At 51.1% G+C, this 22,709-nt stretch overlaps 1 protein-coding gene across 1 annotated transcript in view; it reads right to left on the bottom strand.

Moving 5' to 3' along the window:
* The window catches only part of Skap1 (src kinase associated phosphoprotein 1), a 231,336-nt gene that overhangs the window by 36,058 nt on the left and 172,569 nt on the right, over positions 1 to 22,709 (bottom strand). Inside the window, exons 6-8 of the mRNA XM_010620111.2 lie at positions 4,117 to 4,194; positions 3,476 to 3,559; positions 2,123 to 2,190 (exon numbers count right to left, since the gene is read on the bottom strand). Coding sequence (XP_010618413.1) covers positions 2,123 to 2,190; positions 3,476 to 3,559; positions 4,117 to 4,194 — 230 coding nt within the window. The remainder of the gene's footprint in view (positions 1 to 2,122; positions 2,191 to 3,475; positions 3,560 to 4,116; positions 4,195 to 22,709) is intronic.

The raw sequence follows: 22,709 nt of genomic DNA, 5'->3' as shown, positions 1-22,709 counted from the left end.
AAAAAAAAAAAAAGGCTAAAACAGCTGACTCAAAGCAATTATTTTTTCCTTCAGCAATTCTGCATCCCCAGAGATAACAGACTTTTTTTTTTTTTTTTTAAAGATGGGGTCTTGCTATGTAGTTTAAGCCAGCCTTGAACTATGTAAACCAGGCTGGCCTCAAATTTGCTGCGATCCTCCTGCCTCAGCCTCCCCCCAATGCTTGGATTAAAGGCATGCAACACCATGCCAAACCAATAACAGTTTTTAAAATCCAGATGTTTATGTTCATGTGTGTTCATTTGATTATCTATTCCTTTATCAGGCATTTATTTGGGAAAAGTTTATAGGAAAAAAAAAGAGCAAAGCAACTTGTATATGAGGTGGGAGCCCTTGCACTGATAATATGAATATTTTTCTTTCCAGTGTTGAGGGTAGAACCCAAGGCCTCATGGGTGCTCAGCAAGCACCAAACCACTGAGCTACAGCAGCAGCCAGGGGGTCGGTGGACACAGGAAACACTTATTACCAGGGCTGAAGCCACTTGGGGTGGATCTTTATAAAGGGCAGGTGGGAGGTGGCGGGTCATTTCAGGTAGGGGAACTGCTTGCTGCAGAGCCTTCCTGGAGTGTGGGGAGGTAGGAGAATAAACAATTACAGATGAAGAGCTGAGGGCCCAAGAGAATAAACAGCAGGGAAAGACCCCAAGGACACACACAGACCACAACAACGACTAGAATTCCATGGGCCTAAGAAGAGAAGAAAGTAAATAAACTACTTTCCAATTCAGAAAATGGTCCGGGCAAGCACTGAACCCTCATTTTTTTTTTGAGGTACCGGGGATTGAACTCGGGACTTTGTGCTTGTGAGGTAGGTGCGGGGCCACTGAGCTAAATCCCCAGCCCCCCCCTTTTTTTTTTGTTTTTTTGAGACAGGGTCTCACTATGTAGTTGAGACTGCCCTGGAACTCACTATGCAGCCCAGGCTGGTCTCGAACTCACAGCGATCCTCCTGCCTCAGCCTCCCAAGTGCTGGGATTACAGGTGTGCACCACCACGCCCGGCACCCATAGCTTTTTTTTTTAAAAAAACGAATCAATTTGAAGCAAATGTTCCTGAAAACATTTTAATTATCTGGCTATTCGAGTGAGTTTGAGACACCTGTTCTCTAAGAAGCCTAGATTTCTGCAACATACTTATATGAATACACATTATGATTCTCACTCCTGCAAGACATTTCTGCAACAGATTTCTAGGAATACTGGTCTATGCTTTTCACATAAACTTATCTGGATGAAGTCTCATCAGAATTTAATGGTAAAATTAGAAACACACTCGGCACAATCTGTACTTCAAAAACTGGAAACATCATACAAGTTGCAGAATGGATAGGAAGATTGTTTTATGGAAATAAGGATTAAGATACTGTAGAACCAAGAAAAGTTGAATGCTGAGAAAAAGTTTAAAGAGCAAAAGGGTTACTTAAGTTGATTTAATCTTAGCGTGTTTTTTTTTCATAAATTAGTAAAGGTTTTGCTACATTGCTTTCATAAAGCTGAGATAAAATAAAAATGACCACTGAGTAGGAAACTTGGTGTGTGTGTGTGTGTGTGTGTGTGAAAATCATCTCCCCATAACCATAATTTTTGTTGTTTTAATTAATTTTATAATGACTTGCAAACACAGGAAGTCAAGATTCAAAATATGCAGAAGTGAACGCAGTGCGTAATGAGCCTTTCTTGCTCGGACAAAGTCCCCCGGTCCCCCAGAAACGCTGTCACCCCCAGGGACCAGTGTCACCGCGTGGCCCACACACCCAGGGGAAGGTGACTTCGCACGAGAGACGTGTGCGGGGCAGACGGCCCGGCCACTGCCGATTTAGTCTCCTTCTGGGTTTTCCGCCGGCCGGAAAGTAGTGCGATCACGGGCGGGAACCAGGAGAGCCTGGGGTCAGCGCCAGCCGGGTGGCGGCAGAAGGGAGCGGGTGACACAGCCAGGGGGAGACGGCCGGGCTGGGCGGTGGAGAGGGGTCGGGACCCAGCCTTTCCCAGCGAGGGAAGCGTAGCCGACACCTGCCCCCGGCCCACCTCGTAGCTGCGCCTGTCCCCGCAGGTCAGCTCGAAGCAGCTCTCTCTCCTGGAGTCCTTGCGCAGGTGCGGGGCCATCCGGACGCTGTAACCCTGCATGACGAAGGTCCCTTTGGGCTGCCTGCCTGCGAGACAGGGAGGTGCCTGTGTCCCCGGAGAGAAGCCACAGCCCGGGAAGGCATCTCCGCCGCGAGGTCCCATCAGGCGGTCAGGGGGGTTTGGAAGGACGCTCAGGGACCGAGACTGCGGCAGGTGGGACGGGAAAGGTGATTTCAGCAGAGGAGCAAGGCGGAGAGGGGGCTACGATGGAACCGGCGGGGGTTGGGGATGGGAGATAATGAGAGAAGGAACCACTTCATGAGGGAGAGCGGGCCCGGCCCTCCAAGGTCCCGGATCGCCTCCTCTACCCTGTTGGCGTTTGGGGTCACCCGGCCTCCTCCTCACAACAGTGGGAGGAGAACTGAGACTCGGGATTTCATCCGCCTCCCAAGAGGCAAACTGGGATAAAAGGACAGAAGTTTAGGATCATTAGGTAATAATGAGTCGCTGTGTAGTCCAGGCTGGCCTCGAATGTGCAGGGATCCTCCTGCCTCAGCTTCCCGAGTGCTGGGGCTGACTGGCCTCCAGGATGGCCTTGAACTCATGGCGATCCTCCTGCCTCAGCCTCCTGAGTGCTGGGATGACAGGTGTGTGCTACCTCAGAAACCCTTAAATCTTTCTTGGATTTTTTAATTATGACTCTGGGTGCTGTGGTTAAATCCAAGGTTTTGGGCTGGGGATTAGCTTTGTGGCACCGTACCTGCCTTGCAAACACAGGGTACAGGGCAAAATCCCCAGAAAAACAACAAAAAAGGAAACTTCAATCTGAGGCTTTGGGCCTACTAGGCAAGTGCTCTACCACTGAGCTACATCTCCAGCTCGTCCCCCTCAAAATTTTAGCATACTACAGGAGTTAAGTTTTTTTTTTTTGAAACAGGGCAGCCCAGACTGGCCTTGAACTTGCGGAGATCCTCCTGCCTCAGCCTCCTGAGTGCTGGGATTACAGGCATGAGCTACCATGCCTGGTTTAAGAGTTCGAACTTTTTTTTTTTTTTATGTTTAAGAGTTTATTTTTTTTTTTTTTTTTTTTTTTTTTTTTTAAAGAATGCTCAGAGGCTGAGGATTTAGCTCAGTGGCACTGCACCTGCCTGGCAAGCGCAAGGTCCTGAGTTCAATTCCCGGTATCATAATAAAAGATAACCCTTTGGTATATGGACCACGCTACCTTCCTGTTTACAAAGGAAGAGACCTGAAACCGGCTCTGTGTTCCCCGGGGGTGCTGGGACTTATGTACCCTGGCTGGTATTAGTTAGGGTGCTGACCAGAGTGTACGTGCAGGAGAAGTTTCGGGGTGCCCCACCCCCCACGTACTCTTGTCGTTGGCGTAGTAGAAGAACAGGCCTCTGCGGAGCACACACCAGCGCTTCTGCCACTCCGGCCCGAAGAAGCTGTGGTCTGGACAGAGCGGGAGACATAAATTCAGGTAACCACCGCCCGTCCGCGAGCCCCACCACCTGCATCGGCGTGTTGTTGTTTTATTTCCCAGGTTAATGGGCTGTGAAACCCTTGTGTTCCCACAGGTCCCCTGCACGGCTTGAGCCGGCTGGCTGCGGGGCCAGGTTCTGAGGGCCGCCCTCCCTCCTGGGCTCCCCTGCTGTCTTCTTATCCAGCTTCCTCTGTCTCATCCTGCGCTTTCCAAATGCTCCACGACGTGCTTTAACATTCTGGGTTTGTCTTTTTGCGACAGGGTCTCCCTACATAGTCCAGGCTGGCCTCCAACTCCTAGTGACCCTCCTGCCTCAGCCTCCCGAGTGCTGGGTTGACGGAGTGCACCACCTCGTCCTGTTTAAGTGTGTTTTCCTAGCAGACCCGGGAGGCCGGGGTGAGCGAGGCCGGACCCTATGTTGGGGCAGGTTGGAGTCTACGACCCGATCCTGCCGCCCTGGCACAGTCGCCAGGGCGTTTTCTCCACCCTGCCCTTCCTGGCCGTCCGCCGCGGTCGGAGCCTGTACCTTTGCTCTTTTTCTCCAGGTAGCCCTGCTTGAGGACGCTGTCCAGGTCCTGGGCGGCCCTCAGCACGTCCTCCGCGCCTGGAAGGAGCGACAGCGAGACTTGTCAGAGCCTGGGGAGTCCCCTGCCCCCCGCCCCCCTCACCGGGGCCACCGCGGAGGCCACTGCAACCGGGGAAAAGTTCATGACCTTTCTTTCTTCGTCCTCATAGCTAATGCTGCGGTCGCGCAACGGGATCTAAGCCTACATTAATTTGCGGCAAGGGGAGGTGCAGGAATATGTACTGCTTGGCAGGAGAAAGACTCCAGGAGCTAAGCATTTGCGGGAGACGTGAGCCCCAACCCGGATGATCCCCACCAAGACCATCAAGAGCAAATGAACAGCCGCCGGCCCACGAGGCTTTCATGAGCAGCAGACTCTACGGCAAATGCAGTCTTGGAGGGGGCAATGAACACACGCCCTGAAAAACACTTACTTTATTTTTGAGACAGGGTCTTGCTATGTAGCCCAAGGCTGGCCTTGAACTCGCAGAGATCAGCCTGTCTCAGCCTCCCGAGTGCTGAGATTATAGCATGTGCCACCACCATGCCTGGTCACCTTTGTTTTTCTTTTTTTAAACAAACAGCCAGTTTTAGGAACATGAGTTTTGAATTTTATTAAGTTCACTGTGTGAGGTGAACCTGGCAGTAACCGCCTAGTCTGGGTTTCTTCAAACTACGGGAGCCTCACGATATTAGATTTCTTAGGACCTTAGATCCCTGTAATCAGCGTCAACTTCTGCCGGTGCTGCTGACCTTCCTGGGTTTCAGCAGCCTCATTCCCTGTAGAGCTACTGAGAAATCAAAAGTTGGGTGTGGTGGCTCCTGACAGTGATCCCAGCACTGGGAAGGCTGAGGCAGGCTGATCTCTGCATGTTCAAGGCCAGCCTGGGCTACACAGTGAAGCCTTGTCTCAAAAAACAAAGCCAAACCAAACAAACAAAAAAACGAAGGACAATCTCTCCCCACCCCTGCCAAACAGAAAACCTTTAAAAAACAAAACTCTGCATTTGGCACTGAGACCCGAGGCCTCAGGCACACTGAGCGTAAGTGCTACCCCGGGCACCGCCCAGCCTAACTCTGTTTCTTAGTTAGGAAGAGAGGAGGAGTGAGCTGGCAGAATATTACTTCCTACTTACGTTTTAGTTCCCAAGCCCAAGTCTGTGTGTATGTGTGTGTGTGTGTGTGTGTGTGTGTGTGTGTGTTTTGGGGGTACTAGGGATCGAACTCAGGTCTTTGCACTTGCAAGACAGGCGGCGGAACCACTGAGCAAAATCCCCGGCCCTCTTGTGGTTTGTTTTAAAACTTTTATAAGCAAACCAAAACCAAAACCAAACCCAACTAAGAATCCTGTAGGGGTCAGCTGGCTATCTATACACTGTCTTGGGACTTTCGGTGAGATCATTTTTTTCAATCACACAATTTATTTTAGCATTTTTAAATTTTACTATTTTTTTAAAAATAAATTTTATTTTATTTTATCCCATGTCCCACCCCAAACACCCCCATGTACAAAAACAGCGCTGTTTCCGTGTTTTCCTCCTATTTTCATTTTTTCTTGTCTCCTCCTCTCTCCCTCCCTCCTCCCTTGATCCCCTTCCTAGATGAACATTTTCTTACCATTTCCCAGTATCTATTATATATTTTTTAGTCCTTATTTCCACTTTCGGTTTCTCACACCAGAGAAACAATGCATGTGTCCAATTCATTTCACTTAAGAGTGAGGTGCTGGGCGTGGTGTCTCACGCCTGTCATCCCAGCGCTCGGGAGGCTGAGGCAGGAGGATCGCTGTGAGTTGGACACCAGCCTGGGCTCCATAGTGAGTTCCAGGTCTGTTCCAACTACATAGTGAGACCCTGTCTCAACCACCCCACTATAAACCCAAAGAGGTGAGGGGGCCGGGGATTTAGCTCAGTGGTTGTGCCACCTGCCTTGAAAGTGGAAGGTCCCAAGTTCGATCCCCGGTACAAAACAAACAAACGAACAAGCTAATCAAGAGTGAGGTGAGTCAGGGCCTCACTATGTAGCCCAGGCTGGCCTTGAACTCAAGGTGACCCTCCTGCCTCAGCCTCCTGAGTGCTGGAATTACAGGTGTGAGGCATCACCTCTGGCCATTTCAGCAATTAGTTTTTTGCGCATCTACATTTATTCAGTGGTGTCTGCGGTGATACTTTTTGCTTTACCAATTTTTTGTTTAAAAAAATAACATTTTTAAGACAGTTTAAAATGCAATTAAGATTGCCTTTTTCTTTATTAAGATGTTTTACACGTAGTTTGAACAAATACAGATCAGAGCTTGGCATTTTTAGCGTGTCACGTGTCCGCTTCGTTATCCCGTGGTCCCCATGCCCAGGCCCCTGCTCAGGGCGGTTTGCTTTGTGTGTTTCACGGTGAGCAAACCGTGACCCCCCTGAATCCCCGGATGGCCTCGGGGCGCGGTGGGAGGCGGGCCGCCGCAAGGGGGCGCTGTCTCCCCAGGAGTCTTCCGCCCCTCCTGCCCCTCTGCAGTGGTTTCCTTCTGAAGCCACTTCCTAGAAAACAGCAGCAGATTCGGCCAGGCTTGGGCGTCAGGAGGAGAAGCTCTGTTTTGTTTTGTTTTGTTTTTGGTAACGGGGATCGAATCCAGACATTGAGCTTGCGAGGCAGGCAGCGGCGCTACTGAGCTAAATCCCCGGCCTTCTTTTGAGTTTTTGAGACAGGGTTTTGATATGTAGCCCTGGCTGGGCTCAAACTCGCAGCGATCCTCCTGCCTCAGCCTCCCGAGCGCTGGGCCGACAGCTGTGCGCCACCGCGCCAGGCGCTTCTTCTCCTTAAAGGTCTTGTTCGACTTAGAGACACAGCCTCGAGTTAAAGTCGCCAAGAATATGAATCATAAGAGCCACGTTAAATGTGCTATTAGAATTCAAACCTCCTTTTTAATGCAAATCTAAATGCCGTTTTATGGAACATCTATGCTTATGAAAATGGGCCGACATGGCCAGCGCGCGTGGGGAGCGGCCCCGGGATGGAGGTGACATTAGCGCGCCCACACCAGCCGGCTGATCCCGCTGGCAGGAGCATAAAAAATGCTTCAGGGGAGGCTGGCGTCGCCATGCGCAGACTGCAGGCCCCAGCGGGGGACAGACACAGCCTCTGCCCGACCCTCGGAGGCGGCGGCTCTCGAATTGAATCACCCGGGGGAGGAAGGAGCGGGGAGCGCGGCTGTGCTTGTTTAATTTCATTTACTCTCAGTACATTATCAGCAGGAGCCTCTTCTCCTCCCACCCGCAGAAACACAGCCGCCACCGAGCAAACAAAGGCTGAGCCAGGCCGAGACGTTTCAGCTCCGAGCCCCCAGTTTCAGGACAGGAGAGGCAGTGCCTTTTTATTTATATATTCTCTTTTCAACAGGAATTTTTCTTGTTCTTTTTGGGACAGGGTCTTGCTATGCAGTCCAGGCTGGCCTTGAACGCCTGGTGATCCGCCTGCCTCAGCCTCCCGAGTGCTGGGATCACAGGCGTGCGCCACCGTGCCCGACAGTCTCCTCTTTTAGGGTCAGCTCAGCTACTGGCCCTGAGGCTGCCATGCTTCAAGGAAGAAGCAGGAGGAGTCCACACACACTGATCTAGAGAGCTACTTGATTTATAAAGAAAGTATGCAAATGAGGCAGGCATCACTGCGCTTGCCTGTAATCCCAACATTGGGGAGGCTGAGGCAGGAGGATCTTGAGTCCAAGGCCAGCTGGGGCTACAAAGGGTGATATTAAAAATAGGAAGAAGGTGGGCCAGGGATTTGGCTCAGTGGCACTGCGCCTGGCTGGCAGGTGCAAGATCCTGAGTTCGATCCCAGGTACCAGAAAAAGAAAAAATAGGAAGAAGCTACAAGCAGTTGTGTAATTTGCTATTATAAGGTCACAGATTTATATTTATGTATAGAATTAAAATAGAGCTCTTATTACCTGACGAAGATATCACCACCATAATGAAAACTAGAAATGGTTTTCAATTTATTGGGATTAAATGGCCCTCTTGGATAAGCCCAAGGGTTTATCACATCCTATCAGCACGAAGCGGAATTTCATTAGGGTCCTAATCTCTCTGCCCCTGCACTTGACGAAATCTCCCAGAAAACCCAGATAAAGGCAGGATTCGCAGCTGGAGGACGCGGGGTCAGAGGTGAAGAGAGACCTGCGTGACTGGACACCAGGGCCACCCGTCTCCCAGGTGGGGGCAGGAGGGGTGCTTGATCCTCACTACCGCGATCCCGCCTGCACCCAGGGTCGAAAAACAAAAACAAAACAAAACAAAAAAACCAATTGCAGTTCAGCCAGGTGACAGGACATCACAGAATGGTAGAAATCACGCGTTTGTACTTAGCAAACGGACACAGGAGACAACATTCAGATCTTTTTTGTTGCATTGTTTTTTTGTGGGGGACAAGGTCTCGCAAGGTAGCCCAAGGTCTCGTGATGGAGCCCTTGAACTTGCAGCGATCCTCCTGCCTCAGCCTCCCAAGTGCTGGGATTACACGTGTGTGCCCCTGAGCCTGGTTATTTTTATCTTAGTAATTCATCCTTAATATGAAGCCACAAATGACCTCAGTCTTTAGCAGCTAAGCTGCAGTATCGACCTTGCAAAGTGAGAATTTTGGTACAAATCCAGGCAACAGTCCTTTGAATGGCCTCATGATTCTAAAAAGTAGAAGGAGGGCAGAGTTTAAAAACGCCAGACTTTCTGCAAGCCTTGCAGGAATCTCTGTACTGCGCCCTGTATCCCCCCACCCCACACAGTGTGAGGAAAAATCACTATCATGCAGGCGTTTCTTGACAGGATATCTTCATTTCTTTTTGAGACATGGTCTCGCTGTGTAGCCCAGGCTGGCCTTGAACTCAAGATCCTCCTGACTCAGCCTCCTGAGTATTGGGATGACAAATATTTGTCAGAGAGCGCTTCAGAAATGAGTAACAAAATATCCTTTCAATCTGCTAATTTCCTACACCGCTGGCCTGGCAAAGACTCGGAGACTGCGGGGCTGTAGCTCTGTGATAGAACGTTGCTCAGTATATGCAATGCCCCGGGCTCAATCCCAGTGTTGCAAAAGAGAAAAAAATGGAGAAGAAGGAGGAATAAAGTACGAAAGGAGAGAGGGCAGCTCTGCCAGCACCCTTTGTACCTGCTCCCCAGTAGTACACAGAAGTCATCGGAAACACAGATCTAAGCCAGGCGTGGTGGCGCACACCTGTCATCCCGGCACTCAGGAGGCTGAGGCAGGAGGGTCGCCCCAAGTTGGAGGCCAGCCTGGGCTACATAGTGAGATTGTCTCAAAAAATCCCCAACACAACAAAACAAAAACCACCGATCTGGCCCTGCCCGATTCGTGCTCAAAGCCCTTCCTAGTTCTCCTTTTCCGATGACCAGAAATGCAAGACTGTGAACCCTCTCTGCATGGGTCTCTTCTCTCTGGGGTCTCTGCGCCCCTCTGCCCCACTGACCCTCTTGGCACCTGCGTTCCTGCTCCCCACTCAGCCTCACAGAGGCCCAGGGACCCAGGAATGGAGGGGTCACTCGTGGGCCAGAGTGGGGAGGCGGTGGAAACAAATCCTGCTTCTGGGAGCACAGATGATGCCATGGAGAAAGCAAAAAATCATTGCTCCTCTGTGCGAACAGGGACCAAGACAGGCCCGATGTCCTGGACTCTCTCTCTCTGTCTCTCTCTTTTTTGGGGGGAGGGGAATAGCATCTCACTTTGCGGTCCAGGCTGGCCTTGAACTCACAGAGATCCTCCTGCCTCAGCCTCCTGAGTGCTAGGATGATAAAGGCCTGTGCCACCACACCCAGCTATATTTCTTAGAGCCTAAAGAAAAGCTGCCAGTGGGAAGGCAGTCTGGTCCCTCGCAGCCGTTACTCTGACACCTCTGTCCTGTCCTTGTCCCTGGCCCGAGCTGCCCTGTGCTGTTTCTCAGCTGAAGCGTGGCCACGCCCGGCCTAAGGGGGCCGTGTGGGCTAAGGAGACGTTTGCCCAGTAAATCACTCCCGCCCTCTTGTATATTTACTACTTTCATTTAGGGCTGGGAATGTGAAATAAGAAAGCAAAAATAAATAAATACAGAAAAAAGAGAAAGAAAAGATTTAGCTAAAGGAGCAAGGAGGAAGGGGAGGTGCAGAAGTCAGAGGAACAACAGGGCTGAGAATTAACAGGAAGGCGGGCAAAGAGGTTTGTGGAAGATGAAAGGAAAAAAAAATGCCTCAAACCTCAAAACTGGAGAGAACTTTCTCTCCCTGTCTGTCTCTCTCTCTTTTATTTTTGGTTTTTTGAGACAGGGCCTCACCATGTAGTGGAGACTGCCCTGGAACTCACTGTGCAGCCCTGGCTGGTCTCGAACTCACAGCGATCCTCCTGCCTCAGCCTCCCATGTGCTGGGATGACAGGCGTGCGCCACCACGCTCTGCTACTTTCGCTCTCTTTTTAAGCAAAACATTTACTGGTACATTTATGATCTCTATAATAGCATTCATCATAGGAAATTTGTACCTCTGTGATATATCTTGCACCTTCTTTTTTTCCCATTCTCCCTCCCTTCGGCCCCTCTTCCCCTCCTTATTTTCAAAAGCTTTGTTTCCACCTTTTTCCTTCTATTCTCTTTTTCTTGCCCCCCCCTTGCTCCCCTTCCTATTTGAACATTTTCTTCGCATTTCCCAATATCTATTATACATTTTAATCCCTATTTAAACGTTCAGTTTCTCACACCAGAGAAACAATGTGGTACTTAAATACGTGTCTGATTTATTTCACTTAAGAGCATGGGCTGGAGATTTAGCCTGGTTGGTGATCCTGCCATCCGCCTTGAAAGTGCAAGGTCCTGAACTTGATTCCTGGCACACACACGAAAGAGTATGGTCTCAGGGTGCACCCATTTACCTGGAAATGTCTCCAGCGCATCCTTGTTTACGGCAGAGTAGTACTCCACTGTGTTTAAGCCCCCAAGCACCGTCCCTTTTTAAGAAGTTACCAGTGGGAGATTTCAAATCTTCCTTGAGGTTTCCCGTCTCATCCAACAAAACTCAGCAAGCCAGACGGGAGCTGTTGGATCCGGCAAGGAAAAAGGCCGAGGAGCGGGGAATGGGGGCGATGCGTCCAGACCCCGAAGTTTCCAACCAAATGGCCAAGTCTGGGGATGAAAGGTAAGAGCGCTCTGTCTGTCTCAGTGTCTGTTCGCACAGCTCACGGTGTGTCTGTCTGTCTGTCTCGCTTAGGTAGAAAGCAGGAAACGGGGAGAGAGAGAGAGAGAGGGAGAGAGAGAGAGAGAGAACAACCCCGTCATCTTGAACAGACACCCGACCTGCTCTGCTCCCGGGACACCGTGATTTACAACGTGAAGAGGAGTCGCGCTTAGAGAAAGCAGGAAACGCGGAGAGAGAGAGAGAGAGGGAGAGAGAGAGAGAGAGAACAACCCCGTCATCTTGAACAGACACCCGACCTGCTCTGCTCCCGGGACACCGTGATTTACAACGTGAAGAGGGAAAAGCTAAATCGCCAAGTAATGAAAACATTAAAGTTAATGTATCACAAGTGAGGGATTTATTACCATTAACTCCAATAAACAGCTCTAAAACCCCCGTCCTTTCCTGTCCGCGCGCGGGGACACCGACCCGGACTTCATTAAGCTTGTGCGCCTTCCCCAGCCCGCTCACGTGTGTTGCGAGCGGCCACCATTCATCGTTAAGCGGACTGGTTCATTTCCCGGGCCCGCAGGACGCTGAAGGCCCATTCGTTTCCTTCCATGGCCCTCCGTGTAGACGAATGAAACAGCAAAGTTCAGAAGACAGGCAGCTCGGCGTGGCCGTGTAAGTTTATTTAAAAGTCTCGGCAAAGTTCCTCGCAGCAGGGCCTGTGGCAGCCCTGGGCAGAGCAGTGAGGACGGGAAGTTGCCCCGGCCAGCAGGGGGCGCCCGAGAGCCAGTGCGAGCCAGGCGCGCGAGGCAGAGGAATTTCTCCCGGGTTGTTGTGTGGCAGCACGCCGGAAGTCAGTCACACCGAGACCCATCCCCTCCAGCGTTTTTCTGCATCGCGGTGGACACGGCCTCATTACCTTAAGTTTGTTCATGAACAAAAGAGGCTGCACATATTGGATGGCTCAGGTAGACTGCTTCCAGATTCATTTCTTTCAAGGGGGGAGAAAAAAAAAGAACTAAACATGTTTTTTTCCCCAAGCCAACCGTAATTATGGAACTGGCTGGGCGTCACGAAGCAGACTGGAGAGGCAATATGAAATTTAGAGCTCCCTGACCGAATTATTTGATAATAGTAATACCGCTGGGCACTCCAGCATCAGGGAGGCTGAGGCAGGAGAATCACCGAGAGTTGAAGGCCAATCTGAGCTACATAGCAAGACCCTATCTCAAAAAACAAAGGGCCAGGGATTTAGCTCAGTGATGCTGCTGCCTGCCTTACAAGCGCAAGGTCCTGAGTTCGATCCCCGGTACCAAAAAGAAACAAAAAAAGATAACAGTAATACTTTATGTTCAGGCGGCACTTCAGTTTATAAAATGTCTCATGGAGCGCACCTCTGCGGTTCTGACCCAGGAGGAAAGCTCTCATCAATCTGACTTTAGAAGATGAAATGAGGGCCTACAGGGTTAACAAAGATATGATTCAGGTTTTTTAGACGCTCTAATGCTGGTCCTGTTTCTTTTTTTCCCCCTTTCTACACTAGGCTATGCAAACATTTCAAGATATAACCAAAAGTCAAGATGAACAATTTTTTATTTGGTTGAGACAGGATCTTGCTATGTAGCCTACGGTGCCCAGGCTGATCTTGAACTTGTGATCCTTTTGCCTCAGCCTCCTAAAATAACTGGGACAACAGGCATGTACCACAATGCCTAGCAATAATTTTTTGGGGGGGAGCAGGGTCTTACTGCATAGTTCATTCTGATCTTAAACTCATTGTGTAGCCCAGGATGACCTAAACTTGTGGAGATCCTCCTGCCTCAGCCTCCCAAGTGCCAGGGATGACAGGCATGCACCACTATGCCCAGCTAACAACATATTAATTCTAGGTTTCTTAGCACAAACGCCAAGGATTTTAGGAATATCACTCTGAAGTCCTCGTGCCTGGGATCTGTCAGGATTCCAGGGTATTCAGCTCCAAAATGGAAGCTGTCTTTGACATTGTCCTCGAGGATCAGATACCTGAGCTCGCTTCCTGCCTGAGGGTTACAGGGATCTCTAGTCCTGGCTACCGAGTGGAATAGCTGGGCTTCCCTATGGGCCACGCTGTTTAAAGTTTGGGAAAGGAGGCAGCTGAGCAGGTCACATGCAGGTCCCAGATGACCAAAGCTAAGATTTCCGTAAGAACAATTGCTAGCCAGCTGTGGTGGCGCACGCTTGTAGTCCCAGCACTCAGGAGGCTGAGGCAGGAGGATCTTAGTGAGTTGGAAACAATGACCATGTGAAGACCGGCGGGCACCAGAGCCAGGCAGAGGATGGGGCGGTGCCACTCCTAACTGCGGCGTCGCTCCTGTGACCTCCACGTCGGACACGCTTTGGGTCTACCTTGCCCAAGGAACCTTGTGCCGGGGAGGAGGGACGAAGAGGAGAGAGCCTGGGAGGCAAGGAAGGCATCAGGCGATGTCCTGTGCCCGGCTGTCCCGGGAACCCTCATACTCATCTTTGGCACCGATTTCCTGATCTCTCATCCTCCGATCTCTCCTGTTTTCACCACACTTGGAAGTACTAGTGCACAGAGGTGGTGATCTCCATCGCAGAACTTGTCTGCACGCTTGTCTAGAGCTGTACCTCTTTTGTTTTCTGAGACAGAGTCTCGCTCTGCAGCCCAGGCTGGCCTTGAACTCACAGCGATCCTCCCGCCTCAGCCTCCCGAGTGGTGAGACTACAGGCGTGCGTCACCACGGCCAGCTCAGTTTGAGATTTTTTTGAAGCACTCTGAAGCTTATTAATTTGATTCTTTACATAGCCCTACGAGGTAGGCACTCAGTATCTGGAAGGGCGGAACGCGAGTAAAAGAAACAGCTTACCCAGCTGAAGAGAAAAGGCGGGGAAATAGTAAAGATGATCGAAGTCATCACAATCTCAATTACCCCAGGCTTGAAAAAGATGGTGCCGTGCTCGCAGAGGGGACTGGTGGCGAAGGGAGCCCCACGGGGTGGCACCCGCTGCCCTCAGGACTGGCAGAGGAGAAACGCGGCCAGGGCGAGGTGTTTTCACTACGGGTCTAAACTGTGTGTGATGGTCCCGTGTAGGACCCGGAGCGCACGCTGGCGCTGGCCGAGGACTGGGGCAGCCACGGGACCTGTGCAGGGCGCAGAGACAGCTGCTGTGTGGGCGACAGCTCCGCCTCGGGCCACACCAGGCACCCACACATGTGCTGCAGGGTCTGGACTGGGCCAGGGTCGCCCATCGGATTTCTAAACGCGGGGAGGAGGCTGAGGCAGGGGGGTCCCCGCGGGGCCTGGAGAGCCACAGCCCCAGAGCAGCCAGCTGGTTAGGACCTTGTCACCCTGCTGGCGCCGCTGGTGGCTCTGGTGAGTGGGTGGGGACAGGTGGGCTCAGGGGACACCGCCGTGTCCTGAGTAGGTGAGGAGCTGCTGGGAGGGACAAAGAGACAGCGGGAGCCTGGTCGGAGCGGGCACAGCTTACTGCCCCAGTCCCAGACAGTGCCTGCTGGGACTAAAGAAGCCCCATCCATCCAGGGAAATGAGGGTTTCTGTGGAACACCATTTATGAAATGCCAGGGAAATTATTATCCATGTTTACATAACTCTGGCTTACTTCATCCTTTCAAACGGCCGAGGAAGCCACTCAGAGTTGTTTCATTTCCACGATTTTTCTCTCTCTCTCTCTTTTTTTTTTGAGACAGGGTCTCGCTAAGAAGTCCAGACTGGCCTAGAACTCACGGCAATCCTCCTGCCTCAGCCTCTTGAGGGCCGGGATGATAGGTGTGTGCGGCCACGCCCAGCTGACCGCCACAGTACCTTTCCACACCCCACCTGTGCCGTCTGCTCTCTAAGTCTGGCCCTAACATCGCGACCCGGGTCACCCCCAAAGGGACCCTTACTGGGCACAGCAGTCAGGATCAGTTCAGAATCCCCAAGTTACAGAGGCCTCCACAGAGCACATGGTCACTTCCTTGGTGCACATGAAAAGGAGGGCGGTAACCAGGGATGCTCCACCGGACAGGGAGAAGGAAAGCACAACACACGGGGCCAAATCCGGCTCAGAAGGGCAGGAGCGGGGCAGCCTCGGGCCCACAGGAAAGAGCAGAAGAGACTGGGCATGGTGGTTACTTAAGAGGCTGAGGCAGGATGGTTTCCGAGACCAGTCTGGGAAATAGGGAGAGCCACTGTCTCCAAGAAGCAAAGTGCAGAGGAAGAGGGGCTGCTGTACTCTGGATGAGGCTGACCAGGGCCTGGCAGTTACCGCAGGGACTCGATTGTCCCCCCCAAAGGAGGAGGAGCCAGGAGCTCTGTCCTCAAGAGCAAAGAGTTTCTCACAGCCGGAGAGAGAACGTGCTAGAAGCAGGGATCCCGGCCCTCGCGGCCTGACAGAGGCCTCAGATGAAGTCCGGTTCGTCTTTCAGGCTCTGTTTCACCTCGGAATTCAGTGATTCCGAGTGAGGGGCCAGGATGCGGCCTCCGGCCGGGGCCCCTGGATCCGGATTCCGAGGCCCTTTTGGGAGCAGAGACGCGTGGACGGTGGAAATGTCCGAGCCAGCCACAGCCTCCTGCTTGGCTGCTTTAGGGGTGCTGCTGCGGGCGGGAGGGGCCCTGTCCTTAGGGGGCGCTCCAGGAGCGGGCAGGGGCTGCACCGCCTCGCTGTGGAACGGGACTCTTCGAGAAGCTCAGGCTCCAGAATGCAAGAACTGTCTGACTCTTGGGCTGTATTTGGATCGCTTCAGTGACTCATGATTTTTTTTTTTTTTTTTTTTTTTTTTTTGCAACAGGGTCTCACTGTGCCACCCAGGCTGGCCTCCAACTCACAGCGATCCTCCTGCCTCAGCCTCCCAGGAGCTGGGCTGACCTGCGTGTACCACCACAACACAGTTTGATGTTAAATGATTTCTCCTAAAATAAGCCATCCTCCTCCTGGGCGCTCACGACCTAGGATCTTGGAGATGGAAGGGAAGTCGCAGGACGAAGGCAGGCTGCTCACTTCTTGTCCCAGCCGCACCCCAGGGCTGTCCACCGCCAGGTGAGCGGGAAATCATCTCTTCCTGGAGAGAAATGTCACCCTCCCCACCGAGCCGTCCGTCCACACGGCCAGAACAAACGTGCTTGAGAACACAGCAGCTTCGCACCTGCGCGGCTGCCCTGGAGAGAGGCTACAGATGATGGATTCAACATCTTAATTAAGATAAACAAACACGGAGGAACATCAAACAGTGCTCCTGACAAACAGGCGGGAGGCCGGCTTAGCGGTTCATAAAAGCCCAGGGCTGGAGGGCAGGGCGGCCCGGCGATCTGTACGAGTCCCTAGAATGGCTAATCCAAATATTTTCATTTCTTGTCATAAGTCACCCTGCGCGGATGGCTTGTCCTCTTCAACCCACAGCCGGACAGATGTGGAAGGGAGAGGAGCGGAGAGAAGGGCCCCCAGGTTCTCTGTAGAATGCGAATTACAGCCGCAGCTTCCTGTGTGCTGATTTGGGATGTTCCCCGGGAAGAGCACAGATCGGCCAAAGGATTTACTGCCCCCCACCCCCGATTTTTGGAGACAGAGTCTTGCTATGCGTCCAGGCTGGCTTTGAACTCAGGGTGGAGCCAGGCTGGCCTTGAACTCATTGAGATCTTCCTGCCTCAGCCTCCCCAGAGCTGGGATGTGCCCCATGCCCTGCTGTAAATGCCCTTTTCTTCACCTTCCTGGAAAAGTAGGGAACTTTAATTATCTCAGCTTTTCACTAGTTTCTGGCTTTTTTTTTCTTAATGAAGAAAATCTGAGTCCTTCCTGGCTTCCTAGATTAAACAGGAAGTGCATGTATCCATTTCTTCCCACCTGCACGTCCCGTCCCTGCAACGCTGTTTCTGTCTTCATGAACTAGTCAGCTGTAGATCTGATTTAAAATGTGTTTATTGCCCTAAGACCCCGCAAAGAAGAAAAGAGGGAGTGAGAGAATTCTCATCAATTCCTACGTGGAAAGCAGCCTCTGTGGGCATGGGCGACAGGCCAGGGGTTGTGCTGGCCATAATAAAAGGAGTATGAGGACCTCCATGTTGGCCAGGGCCGTCATTGAGCTCTTGTGAAAGGTATTCTGAGAAATGGCAGGCAATTTTACCAATTTATTTGGGTTATTATTATTACTGCTATTATTTTTAAAAAGGCCCTTGCTATGCAGTTCAGGCTGACCTTGAACTTGTGGCGATCTTCCTGCCTCAGCCTCCCAAGAGCGGGGATTACAGGGTTGCCCACCACACCGGGCCAATTTGGAATTCTAAAGGGTGGAGTTTTTTTTAATTCCACTCGTGCGTGCGTGTGCGTGCGTGTGTATGCGTGTGTAAAGAGATAGGGAGGAGGCCCCGCCAGGGAGCTGCAGTTCCGGGACCCTCCACAGGGCGGCAGTGTGAGACCAGGTTTCCGCACAGCCGCCTGGCCCGGGAGGGCGAGGAAGAGGCCCGGTCTGGTGCGGGGGATTCTGGGAAGCTCAGTGGCCGGTGACCTTGGCCATTTCCCAAAGTGCGCTCGGGTCCTCTCTGCTGCTCCGAAGAAGCTGGTGGCAGCGACAACTGGATTTTGAGCCACGGGAAGCAGTGCAGTTTTCTTTTTTTTTTTTTTTTTTTTTTTTTTTTTAGAGTCTCCGGTACTCTAAGCCAGGGTCCAAACTGTCTCTCCTTCCTGTTTATTTATTTATTTAGGAGGGGGTGTTTTGAGACAGGGCCTCACTACGTAGTTGAGCCTGACCTGGAACTCACCATGTAGCCCAGGCTGGTCTGGAACTCACAGCGATCCTCCTGCCTCAGCCTCCCGAGTGCTGGGATGACAGGCGTGAGCCACCACGCCCGGCAACAGCAGTAGTTTTATAGCCCAATGTTCATTCGAGCGCGGAGTTTACAACTGAGATGCTGTCTGGGCGGCATGCCACCGACGCAGTCAGTGGGCGACATCAGCAGAACCCCAAACCTCCAGCCGCGAGACACGGGCCTGACAAGTCTTAAGAAGGCTCTTAACGATCCCATGCGGACTGTTTTACAAAGCCCCCAACAGTGCGAAGATTCTTTTTTAGTCAACAAGTGAAAATGGTACGTATTCATCAGGTACAGCACGATATTCTCAAATATGTGAGTTAAAAAAAATTGCTGTGTTGGAGATTGAATCTAGAGACTCATTCATGCCAAGTTAATTTCTTTTCCCCTCTTTCTTTTTTCTATTTCCTTTTGAGACAGGGTTTTGCTATGTAGTCCAGAATGGCCTTGAACTCACAATGTAGTTTAAGCTGCCACGAAATCTGTGGTGATCCTCCTGCCTCAGCCTCCCAAGGGCTTGGGATGACAAGTGTGCGTCACAGAGCCTAGCTTGTGAGTACTTGTAAGGTAGAAAATTCTATGTCTTTTGCCACGTAGTCTTCAAAATAAATTTTCTTTAGTTGACAGATGGTCACATACTAAATATATAGAGCTAAAAACTTTCTAAGGAACTTAAGCCTTGAAAATTCTTCTAAAAAATCCATTTTCAGCCTTTCAGGTACTGAGAGTGAACCAATCTCTCAGCTTCCGAAAACATCTCAAGTACCCTCTTAGCATATATTTTATTGTTTTCTTTGAAATATTTCACAACGTAATATTTTGTTGCCAACTTTGAGAAAGGTTTACGATATTGACTTCATTTCTTGACAGTGATCTCATCTATTTTTTATTTTTTATATATTTTTGGCTTTGTGAGACAGGGTCTCGCTGTGTCGTCCAGGCTGGCCTCGAACTCTTGGCGATCCTCCTGCCTCAGCCTCCTGTGGTTTACCTGACCCCCCTCCCCAACACAGTCAGTTACCTTTCTTCCAGGGGGCAATCAATAGAAAGTAAGCCAGAAGAAAGGAGAAGGGGCCCTGGCCCATCAGGGGTCTCTCTGGTGACTGCCTGCGGGGTGGGTTGAAGGGCTTTCTGGGCGGATTTCTAGAAGCTGCTGTCAGGACAGTGACATCGGTATCAGGTGTAAACAGCTGGTGGCTGTTTTCAGAAGACGGAACAGTGTGTCCCCTTCCGATCTCATCTGACCGGGATTTTTTAGCACTTTTAGGGGCTGCTCAGCCAGAGCAGAGGCTGCTGCTAGCTTTGTCTCAGCTGCGACCTAGAAAAGGCTGGGGCGAAGGGAGGAGGGGGCCGCGGAGACAGCGCCCATTAGAGGGAAGCTACCTTGGAGGCCAATGAGGGCACCAAAACGGATTATTAGACCATGATTCGAGGTTAGAGAGAGGACGCGGCACTGCCCGATTGGAAAGCTATCGGAAAGAAATAAAAAGGCTCTGCGAAGGTGAAGCGCAGGGCCGCGGGCAGCAGCAGCTCGCAAAGCCATGGGTGCGGCGGTCACATCCATCACCATGGTCGCCAAGGCCTGGCTGCGGCGGGTCCCCTGTACCGGGTATTTTTAGATAAACCGGTTTTGCGAAGGGGAGGAAGGTGCTGAGGCGCCGCACGGCACGGATGCCCTGCCTTTGACACCGTTGCGATCGGATTTGGCGCGGGGCACAGATGAAATGAGTTTGGTGGCCTCGAGCTAGGCTAACGCAGATAAAGGTCCTCGAACTAAATCGCAAATCACCGGCTGGCAGCTTGGATCAGGGAGGCGCAGCCGAGGCGCTAAGATGTCCCTGGGCAGGGGGAAGCGGAGGTCGGGGAGTTGGTGCTTACATCGGGGCCCGCCGCCCGGCCTCAGCTTGGCCTCCCCAAGACCCTTCTTGGCCAGAAGCGCTAACACTCACGCTGATTTTATAACCTCCGCCTGCCGCGTGTTCCAGGGAACCTCCAGTTCCCCAAGCCCACCCCGCCGGTCAGCTCTAATGATGGCGATTTCACAGCCCCTATGCGAAAGGAGCCCTCGTTTCAGGTGTGAGCGCTTTCAGCGGGACGTTGGAAGGGATATTGTTCCTGCACGTTTTCAATACACACTGGCCGCCCTCTCTCTCCCCGGGGTCACGGGGGGCTTCCGGGCTACTTGGATGAAAACGCGGAGAATTAGAAAACAATGGACCACGCGAGTGACATTTATAGAGGTCTCACACGGGAAAGGGCACATTTTTATCGTGACTCTGTGTCAAAAGTGTGGCTGCATCGGGGCCAGGAGGCGACAGAAACAGGCAATCAATACTCAGGCCTCTGATAGCTGAACTGCGAAAGAAAATCATTATCCTGTTACTTTTATCATGGCACCATACTTGAAATATTGCAGCTTGTTTCCATAATAATCCAATATTTGGGGGGCTGCGGGTTAAGAAACCTTTCACTGAGGGTGAAATTAAAGCACAAACCGGAGAAGAATGTGCATGGGATATTTTAGGGCAAAAGAGGGACCGGGTAGATTGAGAAAAAGAAGAATATAAACAACCCATTTTCCTATTAGTGTTCACTTAATAGCACACGTTTCAGTTCTGAGTCTTTAGAACTAAAAAGAGGGAATTTCTTACTTTCAGCTTTTGGGCAAAGCACACATTTTCAACAGAGGAGTCCTCCTTGATGGTCATGATACACTTTGGAAATATTTATTTATTGATTTATTTTGAGACAGGGTCTCACTATTCAGGCTGACCTGGAACTCACTATGTAGCCCAGGCTGGCCTTGAACTCACAGCGATCCTCCTGCCTCAGCCTTCCAAGTGCAGGGATTATAGGTGTGTGGCACTATGAGCTTGGGTAATATTTGCACCTCTCATTTATCAAAAAATTTGCTCCATTATTAAGAAATTAAACCAAAGCCGATGGTGGCACACGTCTGAAATCTCAGAACTCAAGAGGCTCAGGCAGGAGGACTGGTGTGAGTTCGAGGTCAGCTTGGGACCCTGTCTCAAACAAACCCCAAACAAACAAACAACTCCATGAAACCAGGAAGGATACAAACTCTCTGATCCAACGCTTTACCCCTAGGTGAATAAGTAATCAAGAGAAATGGCAAGACGGACTGGGTGGTCACAGCAACACATTGTATCAGCGAAGTAAAAACAACCCAGATGTTTGCCCAGGTCCAGTGAAATAAAATGAATTAAATGAAATTCTATAGAGAGCCAGGTGAAGAAAGCAACTGCTGCTACATGCACCACACTGGGGGAGGGAGGTGGTCCCTACAGATGGGTGTGCAGAGCAGAAGGCTCAAGACACATAGGGAAATCCATCTGGTGACAGACGGCAGAACTGAAGTTATTATCAGTTGGGGTTTTGTTTTTGTTTGTTTGTTTTGGTACCGGGGATCAAACTCAGGACCTTGCGCTTGTGAGCCAGGTGGTGGAACCTCTGAGCTAAATCCCTGGCCCTCAGTTTTTAAGTTCAGTTTAGTTTTTTGAGACAAGGTCTCACTATGTAGCCCAGCTAGCTTTGAACTCACAGCGATCCTCCTGCCTCAGCCTTCTGAGTGCTGGAATCACAGGCGTGCACCACCACACCGGGCTGTAGCTGAGAAATATGTAACAAAAGAATATTTTCAATGCCTCTTAAGACAGCCCCTGTGCACCATTTGAAGAGGTGCATTCCCATTTTTAGCTCAGTTCCCACGTGGTTCTGCAGATCTCGACATTCTCAAAACTGCTGATTTTGCTTGGTAAATGGAAACTCAGTTTTAGCAGCCAAGGTCCGAGGACCCAGGAGTAGATTTATGCTTCACAGTGATGTATGAGATAAAAATAATTACATGGCAATTTAAAGTCCTTCCAATGTCAGGTTCTGACTTCTCCGGAGCGGCTTCCCAGGAAAGGAAGCCCTGGGCTTGGTTACAGGAGACGCAGCAGTTTTCTGAATTATGGACCAGGCTCCTAGGTCCTGGACACCTTCCCCGTCCCTGATAAATTTCTGGGGCCTTTAAACTCTGTCCTTCTGAAGGTGCCTGTGCACCGCCAGAAGCGAGCGTGGGACGAGAGTCCCATGTCACACGTTTACAACCAGGTCACAGAGCCACTGAATTCGCCCAAGAAACACCTACAGCTCTGCACCAGCGAGACAGAGAAGCGGCAGGGACCGGGGAGCCACATCCGAGCCAGGGGACCGCGCAGGCACGGGCTGGGATCTCCGCATGTGGGTGGCACTGGGATTGAATCCTCTGAGCTACGCCCTACATTTTTATTTTATTTTGAGAGGCTTGCTAAGTTGCCCAGGCTGGCTTTGAACCTGTGATCTTCCTGTCTTGCTTTCCCTTTTTTTAAATGTAATTTTTAAAGGCGTCAGGGTCAGCCAGGCATTGTGCTACAGGCCTGTAATCTTGGCCCTCCAGGAGGCTGAAGCAGGAGGATCGCAAGTTTGAGCTCAGCCTGGGCAACCAAGCATTACTTTTTCTCAAAAATAAAAAGTAAAAAGGGGATGGGGCTGTAGTTCAGTTGGAAAGCCCTGGGTTAAATCGAGAGAGAGAGAGAGAGAGAGAGAGAGAGAGAGAGAA

Source organism: Fukomys damarensis, unplaced genomic scaffold, assembly GCF_012274545.1.
Source record: "Fukomys damarensis isolate Sample0158 unplaced genomic scaffold, DMR_v1.0_HiC HiC_scaffold_13, whole genome shotgun sequence".
NCBI classification, from domain to species: domain Eukaryota; kingdom Metazoa; phylum Chordata; class Mammalia; order Rodentia; family Bathyergidae; genus Fukomys; species Fukomys damarensis.
Note: the sequence above shows the minus strand (reverse complement) of the source record. Positions and strands in the feature narration are given on the sequence as shown.